Raw genomic sequence first — 12,298 nt, forward strand, 5'->3', positions numbered from 1 at the left:
CGTATTATATAAATTAGCATCTGCAGAGGACTAAAACAATTTTTTCCTCTTTCTAAACAGTCCTTAAGGACTATCTGTCCTTTTTCTCCCTTAGAAAATTCATTTTGGGGTACCTCAAATATGTGTGCACACATAGACATCACAACCTCTCCCCCCGAATTCCCTCCCTTTCTTTAGGTAGCACCTTGCTTTCCCTCAGTTTTTTGGGGTTGTCCCTTGGGTCCATTCTAAGCCATATTTCTCACTTTGCCTTGAATGTCCCCTCATCTTATTTGGGTTCTCTCACTTCTTAAGTTGTGGCCAGGATGTCCTTCTCTAGAGCGTCCACATCAAGTTTCCTTCTTTTGATTTCTGAGATCTAGTTGGACAAAGAAGTGATTTAATAATGACCCTTGAGTCCTCCAAACTGACTCATTACTTATTTGAGCTGTTATTGCTGTTTTCAGGCACCAGGTACATGAAAAAGAGGAGTTCAAGGCTCTGAAAACATTAAATATCTTCTATCAAGCAGGCACTTCCAAAGCTGGAAATCCTGTTTTTTATTATGTCACACGAAGGTAAGGCTGCTCCGTTTTTGTTTCTTTTACCATGATTTTAAAAGATCACTGGCTGATAGCTAGAGAGAGGCTGTCTGCATTTGTGGCATTAAAGGCCATGTCAAGATTTGTTGAGAGTTGTTGGGAGCGTGGCACTGGGCGAGAATGGGAGGGCGTAGCATCTGGCTCGGATCCTCAGAGGCCGTTGTCCCTTCAGCTGGGAGCTCTGCCTTGGCTCGTTGTCTGATGATTGCCGAGCTGCTGCTTCCCCGTGGCGCCGTTTGGATAATCAGGCCTTGTCCTGGCTCGATCAGAATGCGTGTCCATGTGGCACGATGTGGCAGCGTTCACTGCCCACAAGGGATGCTCCCTCGTCTCCTTTGGTCCCCACTTGCTCTGTGGCTGAGCCCTCTGCCAGGCCTCTGGGACAGACCCAGTGATCCCTGCTCCTGGGCCAGTACTCTTGGAGGGGAGGGGAAGGGGCCGAGGCATTGTCTGGAAGGGGCACAAAGACAGCATGAGGCACCTGAGGGATCTCTCTTGGGGCAGAGAGTGGAATAAAACAAACAGAAAAGCAGGAACATTCGGGAAGAGATAACAGGTGAGATGAGGGGGAAGGGAACTGCACACCCCAGCAGCCTGAGGGGTGCAGCTTGTCCAAGATCCTCCCGATGCTTCTGAAGGCCCGTGAGCCCATCCTCCTCATGCTGTCCTGCCCCTGCCTCGAGAGCCGTGGTCCTCTGGGACTTTGTCCTCTGCCACACGGTGGTGGGAGACCAGGAGTCGTGGTCTGAACGGTGCAGCCGGAGAAGCTGGCAGGAGGGGCCCAGTCCTGCCCCTGGCAAGTTCTGGGAAGCCTGGAGGCCGAGTTGGTGACGGCTTCCCGTCTCAGAACTGTCTCCCTCACAAGCCCGTCAGTTAGAGATGGGATTATTGGGGTTATTCTGAGGTAGAGGGAAGAGCGGAACGAGGGAAGTAGTCATTTGCTAATGACAGTGCTAGGGTTTTTGCCACCTCTGCAATCCACTGCTACCTCTACTTCCCCTTGAACCCCACTAAAACAGAACTTCTCCACCTTTTTGGTTCCCTTGGCTTCTCTGGCACCAATCCTCAGGATAATGTTCTTAAGTTATGGGAGGAAATGTGAAATATCAGTAAGAGTTACTTTTCTCTCCTTCCAAATTGATGATCTCCCTTGGCTCTTGGCAGGGAAAGGGGGCCCATGTTAGAACTCTTTTCTAAATCATTCTACCAATGTTCATTCAGCCTTTGCTTAAAGACTTGTGGTAGGACCTGCCTACTGCTTGCCAAACCAATCTCTCCTCTTCTGGACTGTCTGATGGTGAGAAATTTTTTCTTAGTTTCAAGCATACTTCTCTCGGGCCAGGAACCGAAACATGGAAATCAATAAACCTCAGATAGGAGCTGTTACTTTGCCTGCCTCCTCAGGATTTCCTGCCCCAGTTCATGGCATAGTCCCAGCACTGTCTCCTGGTCCTCTTCCCATTGGACCCACCCCGTGTCTACTGCTTTCTTTAGGGTCTTTTCTCATTATCCCTTATAAAAAGGGCTTGCTCACTGTGCCCAGAAGGTGTCCTACAGGTCCCCTTGAGAGCCAGGATAGACTGCAAACTCCCCACCATGGTGTGATTACATTTGCAGGGAGCAGCATCATTTTTCTTCTAGTAAGTTTACTTTTTGATACATATTGTTTTATGAATCATGTTGGGAGAGAAAAATCAGAGCAAAAGGGAAAAACCAAGAGAGAGATTTAAAAAAACAAACAAACCAGAAAGAAGTGAACCTAGTATGTATTGATTTACTTTCAGTCTCCTTAGTTCTTTCTGTGGTTGCAGATGGCATTTTCTGTCCAAAGTCTATTGAGATTGATTTGGATCACTGAACCACTGAGAAAAACCAAGTCTTTCCTAGTTGATCATCACATACTTTGCTGTTCCTGTATACAATGTATTCCTAGTTCTGCTTGTTTCACTCTGCATCAGTTTGTATAAATCTTTCCAGGACTTTCTCTAATCAGCTTGTTCATTGTTTTTATAGAAAAACATTATTCCATTATCTTCATATACCCCAAGTTGTTCAGCCATTCCCCAGTTGATGGGCAGACTTAGTCCTTTTCCAGTTCTTTGCTACCATGTGGAGGAGGGAGTGGGCCTGTGAAAAGTCTCAGCATTCAGCCCTCCGCCTGGGGGCCCAAGTCTTCTATCACTCTCGTCTGCCATGGCCTGAGTCCTTACACTTTCCCTTAGTTTTTCCTTCTGGGGGTGGTTTGGGAAGCTGAAAGGCTCCTTAGGAATCTTATGGTTGAAGTTTCTCACCTTATAGTTGGGGAAGCCCAGATCTTCCTGAGTTTGGTCTCAGTTACAACAAAGGTCTTCCATAGGAGAGTCTCTGTAAGGCAGACCTTATTTTTGTTATTATTTATTGATTTCTTTAGCTTTTTATATCGCCAGAACTCTCCCAGCATTTCTTCTGCCCTCTCCCAAAGAGCTATACCACATGAAAAATATTTAAAATAAAGAAAAACAGGAAGGGAATCAACACAACCAGTTCTTCAAAAAAAAGTCTGAAAATACATGTAATGCTCCATCTCTGTGGACCTCCCACCTCTGCAAAGGAGTCAGATGGCAGCTGATTGGGGTGGGGATAGTATGTCTTCTATCTTTTGTATGTTTGGGCTTTTTTGGTGAGGCAGGAAGGGTTAAGTGACTCGTTCAGGATTACCCAGATGGTAAATATCAAGCATTTGTGGTGATATTTGAACTCAGGTCCTCCTGACCCAGATTGGTGCCCCGTCCTAGCTTTCCTTAGGAGCCAAACTAGTTCATTATGATTTTGCAGCATTCACTTTTGATTGCTTCATGGTTGTATCTTGTATTTTTCAAGAGTAGTTGGTAATAATTGAAATCCCCCAAAAAGGGGAGGATTTATATGTTCATTACAAAACCATTTGAATGACTGGCCACCAAAGGAATGCCAAGCTAACGTTATGTGGAAGAGGATTGGCAAAGCATCAGTGCCAGGGGGAGGCGTGTGGATGTTGTTACTGTGGTTCAGCCATTTTAGGCACGTCTAACTCTTGGTGACCCCATTTTTCTTGGCAAGGACCTTGGGGTGGGGTGCCAAGTCCTGCTTCAGTTCATTTTACAGATGAGGAAACTGAGGCAAAAGGGGTGAAGTCCAGGGTCACTCAGCTATTGAGTATCTGATTTAAACTCAGTCCTCCCCGCAATACAGGAGTGAGATTTCTGCTGTACAGAAGAACGCAGGATTCAGAACCTAAAGAGAACAAAGCCCTCCTCATGTTGAGTGCTGCTCTTGTTGCATCTCCTCTCTTTTCGCACAATGCCTGGCACTTAGTAGGTGCATAATCATGTTTACTGAATGACTGAACATCCTGTTTTTCCTCCTGGGGACCCTGGCTCAATGTGATCAGCTGTCGTTTAAGTCATAAATGGAGGAGCTGGGCTGGGAGCTCAGTTCCTTAGACTCCACGTCCATTCCTGTTCCCATTACAGATGCACTGGTTTAAATCAGCTTTTAATTACCCAGGAAAAACCCAGCAATGCCTCATATAAGGAATCATCAGCTCCTAATGTTTGTTTATTTTCTGTAAATCTATTTTCCTATTCTGGTTTTGCAACAACAAGCCATCTGCTGTGGGAAGTGGTGATGTATTGGCTGTACCAATCACGACCCCCAGAGAGGACCTTCTCCATCAGCAGCAGAGGTGAACCTTCCCTCTACCTTCAACTCAGTCAGTCACCAGGGGTGAATCACTAACGCTCCTTGACCCCATTTCCTCCTGTGCAGGATGGAGATGGCCCTTGATAAGAGCCCCTCTCACAGGATTGTTGTGTGAAGGTCATGTGAATTAATGTGTGTAGAGTGTTTTGTGAACCCTAAAAATGTCATGATATCAAAGGCAGAAAACATGATTTTTTGGCAACTAGAGCTTGTATTCTGGACTACGCCAGTGAGTTCCCTTTGGGCGTTCTGGGGAGTTTTTTTTTTCCTGAGATTACTATGATTAAGATAAAAATACAGGGACAGCTAGTTGATGCAGTGGATAGAGCACCAGCCTTGAAGACAGGAGGACCTGAGTTCAAATGTGACCTCAAACACTTAACACTGACTCTGGACACTTAACACTGACCCTGGACACTTAACACTGACCCCTGGGCAAGTCACTTAACCCCCAATTGCCTCAGCCAAAAAAAAGATAAAAATACAGATGTCAGGGTATATGTGTTCACACACACATAGATACATACACAGTGTTCATTTGGTTAAAAATTTTATGAACTAAGTATGGGAACACCAAGAATTTCTTAAACTTTTTCTTCTCTTCTATTGTGCCCAATTAAGAGTTTTATAAACCTGAAGAGAAGCAACATCTGGTTTGTGATTGTTTTTTAATGAAAAACCATAAGAAAAGAAAAAAGCACTTTCTCCATCCATTCACCAGTCATTTATTGAGTAAATAGTGTATATAAGTGATCAATTTACTTAACTTCCAGAAAAAAATCAAGATATAAAAGAACATTAATTAAAGCATAACAGTGGCAAGTCTTAAGTAATTGGAATACAGTCTAGATAAAGACTTTACCACTGAGCTTTTCATTTTGTGGTAGATGACAATGAATGACAAAATCCAGAAAGTTCATCTCACTAACTCCCAAAGCAGTAGGAAAGGCATCATGAAGAAGAGAAATGGAAGGTCATCCATTGTCCTGAGAGTGAAACTGCTGTTGTGGGTCGTGTGATTTGCTGGAGGATTTCCCGTAGTATTTCCAAGGAATAGAGAGCCCTCCAAGTACAAGTAGGAAGCCGATCAACCACAACGTAGACATCATCTTCCTCCCTGTTTGTACATAACACAAATGGATGCCAACATTTATTTTCAAAAAGAGGCAAAGAAATTCTCAGGATCTTAATTCCCTAGTCTGTTCAATCCAGGGTCTAACTAGCTAATTCTTTCTAGGAGGGAACTGTAAACTTTCCTATTTTTACTTCAATCAAGGAGGGGAGTTAAGGGGCCATAGCGAGGACAAGCAACAAGGCTGATGGAGTGAGAGAGGCAGGTGCCTTTTTTGGTGACGGTCTCCTGTAGTCTGTTCCATGCTGCTGAAGCCCAGAGGAGATCCCATCACTTGTTAGGGGCAGACTTAGCACTAGAATCCAAGCCTTTTGATTCCTATTGTAGAGTTCCTTAATAGCCAGGCACGAGAAGAAAGTAAAAATAAAGAAATGCAATAGTTGGGCTTCTTGTTAAAACCAAAAAGCAGCACTGGCTTTCCTTCATGTTGTGAAAAGTTGTGGTGTTCTTCTCTTTTCCTTAATATATGATCGTTCTCTGGGAGCAAGTTTCTTGGGGAGGTTTTCTGGAGGCAGCCTTCGTTTCAGTTTCAAGTAATAATCACCTCAAATGCAGCCAGGGATTTAAGTACAGTCTTTTATTGTCTCTTGGTTCTTAGAGCTCTTGTTGCTAGTCTTTTGCTTCTGCCAGCTTCTGCCTCCACCTCAACTCCGACTCGTGGCTTCTCAATCTCCAACTGACGCTCCCCTCTCAGTCTTTTCAACTGAACTCTCCTGACTGAGCTCAGCTGTTTTTATGCTCTTTTAGAGGGGTAAACTCAAAGGTTGACTCTTCCTCTGAGAGTGGGATTGTGGGAGATGTGAATATGGACATCTCATACTGAACCCTGAAATGTCCCAAACATGTGAACTAATGTGTGAACTCTCAAAGGCGTTAACTTAAGCATTGTTTCTTTTTATTTTCTGTTTTTTTTTTTTTTTTTTAGTTGGAACAGAAGTGAGTGCAAGGGATATTAAGCATTGTTTCTATCAACTCCATTGAGTTATCACTAGGATTCTAACAAAAAGTGATAATCTACCTCTTTGGTGGAATGTGGATTATGTCTCTTTTCTTAGGAGAGAACATTTTTAAGGTTGTAATTAGGACTAAAGGACTGAAAGAATGTCTTTACCTGGTGGTGGTTTTTCTTTTGATGATTACAAACCAGACATCTTCTGTGCCCTTCTCTGATGAGTCTGACTTCTCCTTCCTTCCCATGCTGCTTAAATGCCCTTTGGTAGTTGATGACATAGGGAACCTGCTTCTGGACAAAGAGCTCTCCAATAGAAAACTCTGTTTGCTCTTCTTACCTAGTATTTTCCAGAGCAACCGTTGTCCACATATGGAATAAAGGCAGAGATCAAGGAGTTCAGATGAATTTACAGTCTTGCTAAAAGCGACCAATTTATTTTAAAAAATAATAACTCAGCAAATGTCACTTTCTCAATCCCCAGTCCCATTTGCCCAGCAGTCCTTAGAGATGTATCTTTATATTTACTTTTATTGGAGAACCCTTGTCAGTTCTACAAGTTTAAGAGAAAAAAAAATCAAACATATATTCTAGAGGGAAAGCATCATTTATATTTCTTGTTAAAGATTCATGTCCTACCATAGTCAGGATTTGAGCATAGTTCAGGAATATTTACGTCAAAATTAATTTCTAATATAACTGATTAATAGAACCTCTTAGAATATGGGTCCAGAAAATGTACCTCTAATTCTGTGATGAAAAGATAATCAAAGCATTGACATATTCATGAGGTGATTGTCTTATTTCCTTACTTTAACATATCAACCCACTTTAAAGTTTCCACATTGGGACAATTAGTTAAATTCTTTTTTTCTCCAGAAATTGTTTAAATTTAAAAAAAAAAAATTCTTGAAGCAGTATTTTGTTCAGTGCTGGGTGTAGGGAGAGGAGAGGGAGAACTGATTCAGTCCTTTTTGTAGGAATGGCCTAAGCAGGAAGTTGAATGAGATGGGTTGCATGGGCACCATCACAACATTGGCAAGCATTTTAAATTCACCATGGTGTTAACATGACAAAGACATTTCTAAAACATATTCAAAGTAATGTACAAGTCAGTCCATGTTTCTGATTTAAAACTTGCTTTCCTTTGTCACCTTTTTAAAAAACCACTTTTAATAGAATTTTCTAAGCTTAATTCAGTTCAGCTAACATTTTCTTTTCTTTTCCTCTCTTTAATTTCAATTTAATATTTGATTACTTTCCCAATTACATATTGGGAAAGATAAATAATTATCTTTCTTTTGTTTTCAAATTTTGAATTCCAAATTCTTTTCCTTTTCTGCCCCCTCCTCCTTCCCATTGAGAAGACCATCTGATATAGGTCATACATAGGTAGTCATGCAGATCACATTGACTTTTAAGTCAATCTGTGAAAGAAAATAGATTCCTCCCCACCCCCTGTCACTGCTGAGGAGTGGGAGAGGGAAGAAGTTTTGCTTTACTATCCTATTGTACTGAGTAGTTCCCTCTGTTGCCCAGACCTCAGGTTTTACTTTCAGATCATAAAGGAAGTTTCCCCAAAATGATATTAAATAAAATTGAGATCATCAGAACATTTTCAAAGTGATATTTTCCCCCTTATGCCTGTGAAAACAATTTTTAACATAAATTTAAAAATATTTTGAATTCCAAATTCTCTTCCTCCCTCTCACCCTCCTCCATTTCTGAAAAGAAAAGCAATTTTATGTAGATTATAAATGTGGATTCATTTCTGTCTTCTTCAACTCTCTGTGACCCCATTTGGGATTCTCTTGACAGAGGCATAAAAATGATTGGCCATTTTCTTCATTTCATTTTGCAATTGAAAAATTGAGGTAAACAGGGTGAAATGACTTTCTCAGGCTCACACAGGTAGGAAGTGTCTGAGGCCAGATTTGAGCTCAGATCCTCCTGACTCCCCCCGAGCACTCTATCCATTACATCAACTCACTACTGTAGGTCATACATGTGCAGACTGTTTTTTTTTTTTTTTGCACAGCTTGACTAATATGGAAATATGTTTGCATCAGTCATATATGCAAAACACATTTTCATATTGTCCTGTTATGAAAGAAAACACAGACCTTGCCCCCCCGCCCCTCCAAAAAAACATGAACATGAAAAAACATGAAAAAAATGAAAGTGAATAAAATTATGCTTCTATGTTCATTCAGACTCCATCAATTTTTATTGTGAAATCTTTGGGAATTGTCATAGAGCTCTGTATTCCTGAGAATAGACCACTCATAGCTGATCATCACACAATATTGCATTTATTGTTGACAGTGTTCTGGTTCTGCTCACTTTACTTTTTATCAGTTCATTAAGTCTTTACAGAGTTTTTGTTTTTGTTTTTTAAATTATCCTTGTTATTTCTTACGGCACAATAGTATTCCATCTCAATCATAGACCACAATTCTTGGGGCCCTTCCTCATTTGATAGATATCCCATCAATTGACAATTCTTTGCCACCAGTTAGAGTTGATAGAAGTATTTTTGTATACATAAATCCTTTTCCCTTTAAAAAAAAATCTTTTTGGGATCTAACCCTAATATTTGTAGTATTTCTGGGTCAAAGGGAAAACTTTTTTAAGGTACAGAAGAAAACAGAAGGAGTCAGAGGCAAGAGAGTTTTGAAACTAAAGTATTGAAATTTATTTTTTGCTTTTTCAAAGAAACAGGTGGTATGAAATTAGACACGGTTTTAGATATAATCTTGTTTGCATCCTTTTGGGTTTATGGAAATGCTCCCTTTTTTATTGCTTAATTTAAGAATACAAATTTATCTCAAAAAACATGCACATGTTATCAAATGAACATTTTTACTGCTTCTATTTTTCTATACAAAATAAGATGATACTCCATTGTCACTCAGTTGATTACAAAGGTCCTCACAGCTATGAGTAATTTTCCCCCTAACATATTCACAAGTGGGGCCATTTAAAACTTTTGCATATGATTCTTCACATATCTTTTGATTGTATCAGTTAGCTCCCATTTGTGCCAGCATTTCTCCTGTCAAATAGGATTTTTCACACTTAAAATTTTTGTAATCAGCTTGAAGTAAGCATGTAGTGCTGTTGTAGACATGGTTTTTGAAAAAGTGATTTTTCTTAATAAAATCATATGCTTTTCTTTGGAAAAATTCTCTTGTCAAAGAAAAATAAACTTGTGAAGATCCCAAAATATCTATTCAAAGTAAACAGCATAGCCACCTTTGGAATCCTAGTGATCAGTATCGTGGTTTTAGATTCTGGTTTTAGATGTTTTACTTTCCTTACCTCCTAACTTGCACCTCCACCTGCCTTTCCATCATCTTCACCTCGAACTCAGATTGTCCAAAACTCATCTTTCCCCCAAAACTCATACCTCCCACCCTCACCCTCCTTCTCCATTACTCTAGAGGCACCTCGGCCCTCCCACTGAGGAATCGTCCCGGATGATGACTTCACTTCATGTTTTTATACTTTTTGTTTGGGTCCAGTCGGCACTGTGAAGACTCGCCCATTTTGTCCTAACCCTGTGCCTCCTGCTGTGGCATTTTTACTGGCGAATTACTGCGTGGCATTCACTGTAAGGGGTGAATCTGCTCTCCCTCCTTTTTATTTACTATGTGGGTACTGAACTAGAAAGCAGCCAGTAATTTCATACCAGCAGCCTGTGCCCCTCCTTTCCTCTATGTAGGAGTGACCGCTTCCAGGCTTATCACATGTTCCAGATACTGGGCCAGACGCTGTAATGAGCACTTGACAGATATTATCACGTTTGATCTGAAAAATTCTGGAAAGTATGTGCTTTTCATATTCCCATTTTACAGTTGGTAAAACTGAGGTAAACAGAAGTTTCAGTTCACTTGCTTCAGTCACAAAACTGGGGTTTGCAATCAAATTTGAACTCGGTTCTTGGCTCAACATTCTGCCTTACACAGTGGATTAAGTTCATTGAGCCACAGTAACTTAGTCAAGGAGAAACGTCTTCACATTGTCATGAGAGGAAGAATTATAGATTGGTGCTTTAAGTCAAGAGAAATAAGAAAAATCTGTTTTTTAGTCACTTTGCTCATTTGGCTTTGGCACAGGAAGCCCTTGTGGTGGTCAGTGGCTAAGTGTTAAGAATTTGTAACTGATGCCTATAGATTTGTGCTAGATTACATGTAGGTTCCAGATAATTATGGCCGTTGAAGCTTTGATCGGCAGATAGAAAGTACTTTCCTGTTAGGCTTCTGTGTGTGTGTGTGCACGCTCATGTGCTCTTGCGCTTGTATTTTCAGTCTCAGTGAAAAGCCATCTTTCAACACTTTGCATACTCTTTCTTTAGATAAATATTTAACAAGCAATTGAACCCCTCCAGAAATGTTTGTATAGTTTAGAACTGTGGCTATGGACAACAGTGTGATTGTAAACATGAGAGAGCAGCAGTCTTTTGTGGTCTAGACATAGATACCTTCAGAACAAACTGTAAACCTTAGGAGCATTAAAAAAAAAAAAAAAAAAAACACATTTAACAAATTCAATTCTGTACTCTTGATTGACTCTGTCTCCTCATTGGAAAAATGAACCTGAAACTTCACTAGATCATTTATGATTTTTTTGGTGGCAGTAGTAGTGTTGTAATAAAATACTTTTGTTGTTATTCTGACCTTGACAAACACAAGCAAATATGAATATTTCATATAGAATTAATAAGAATAAGATTATCATATGTGGTACCAACGAATTTCTATTATCAAAGAGTCTGTTTCTGAATATAAAAGTTTAGCATGTTCCAGAATTGACAAGCTTCTTTGAATTTCCTTTTGTTTTCTGTGTCCTTCTTAAATGCTTTAATATTCGTTTAAAAATTTTTTTTTAATAATTTTTTACTGTCATCTACTTCCCCTATTTTTCCCCTCCAAGTTTTTTAACCTTTCTCAGGATAATCAAGCCAAGCAAATCCAAATATTGGCCATCTCCGAAAGCATCTCTCTCACACTGCTCTCATGGGTTGTCACATCTCCATCAGGCCATAATATGTCAAGATCCCTACTTTGGCATCCCAGTTACTCGTTGCATTGGTCAGAGACTTTGAGACTATGTTGTCTTTTTCTGATTTTCCCACTTCACTTTGCATTATTTAGGCCATTTATATATATATATATATATTTTTTATAATAAATTTTATTTTATTTAATAATAACTTCGCATTGACAGAATCCATGCCAGGATAATTTCTACACGACATTATCCCTTGCAATCACTTATGTTTCGTTTTTTCCCCTCCCTCCCTCCTCCCCCCCCCCAGGATGGCAAGCAGTCCTATATATGCTAAACATGTTGCAGTATATCCTAGATACAATACATATTTGCAGAACCAAACAGTTCTCTTGTTGCACAGGGAGAGTTGGATTCAGAAGGTAAAAATAACTCGGGAAGAAAATCAAAAATGCAAATAGTTCACATTCATTTCCCAGTATTCCTTCTTTGGGTGTAGCTGTTTCTGTCCATCATTTCTCCAATGAAACTCAGTTAAGTCTCTTTGTCAGAGAAATCCACTTCCATCAGAATACATCCTCATACAATATCGTTGTCGAAGTGTATAATGATCTCCTGGTTCTGCTCATCTCACTTAGCATCAGTCCTTGTAGGTCTCTCCAAGCCTCTCTGTATTCATCCTGCTGGTCATTCCTTACAGAGCAATAATATTCCATAACATTCATATACCACAATTTACTCAGCCATTCTCCAATTGATGGGCATCCATTCATTTTCCAGTTTCTAGCCACTACAAACAGGGCTGCTACAAACATTTTGGCACATACAGGTCCCCTTCCCTTTTTTAGTATCTCTTTGGGATATAAGCCCAATAGAAACACTGTTGGATCAAAGGGTATGCACAGT

The 12,298-nt window shown here is 40.3% G+C and overlaps 1 protein-coding gene across 1 annotated transcript in view; it reads left to right on the forward strand.

Moving 5' to 3' along the window:
* NF1 (neurofibromin 1) overlaps positions 1–12,298 on the forward strand; it is a 236,938-nt gene that overhangs the window by 147,677 nt on the left and 76,963 nt on the right. Inside the window, exon 36 of the mRNA XM_051992369.1 lies at positions 447–557. Coding sequence (XP_051848329.1) covers positions 447–557 — 111 coding nt within the window. The remainder of the gene's footprint in view (positions 1–446; positions 558–12,298) is intronic.

This window comes from Antechinus flavipes, chromosome 4 (assembly GCF_016432865.1).
Source record: "Antechinus flavipes isolate AdamAnt ecotype Samford, QLD, Australia chromosome 4, AdamAnt_v2, whole genome shotgun sequence".
Taxonomy (NCBI): Eukaryota; Metazoa; Chordata; class Mammalia; order Dasyuromorphia; family Dasyuridae; genus Antechinus; species Antechinus flavipes.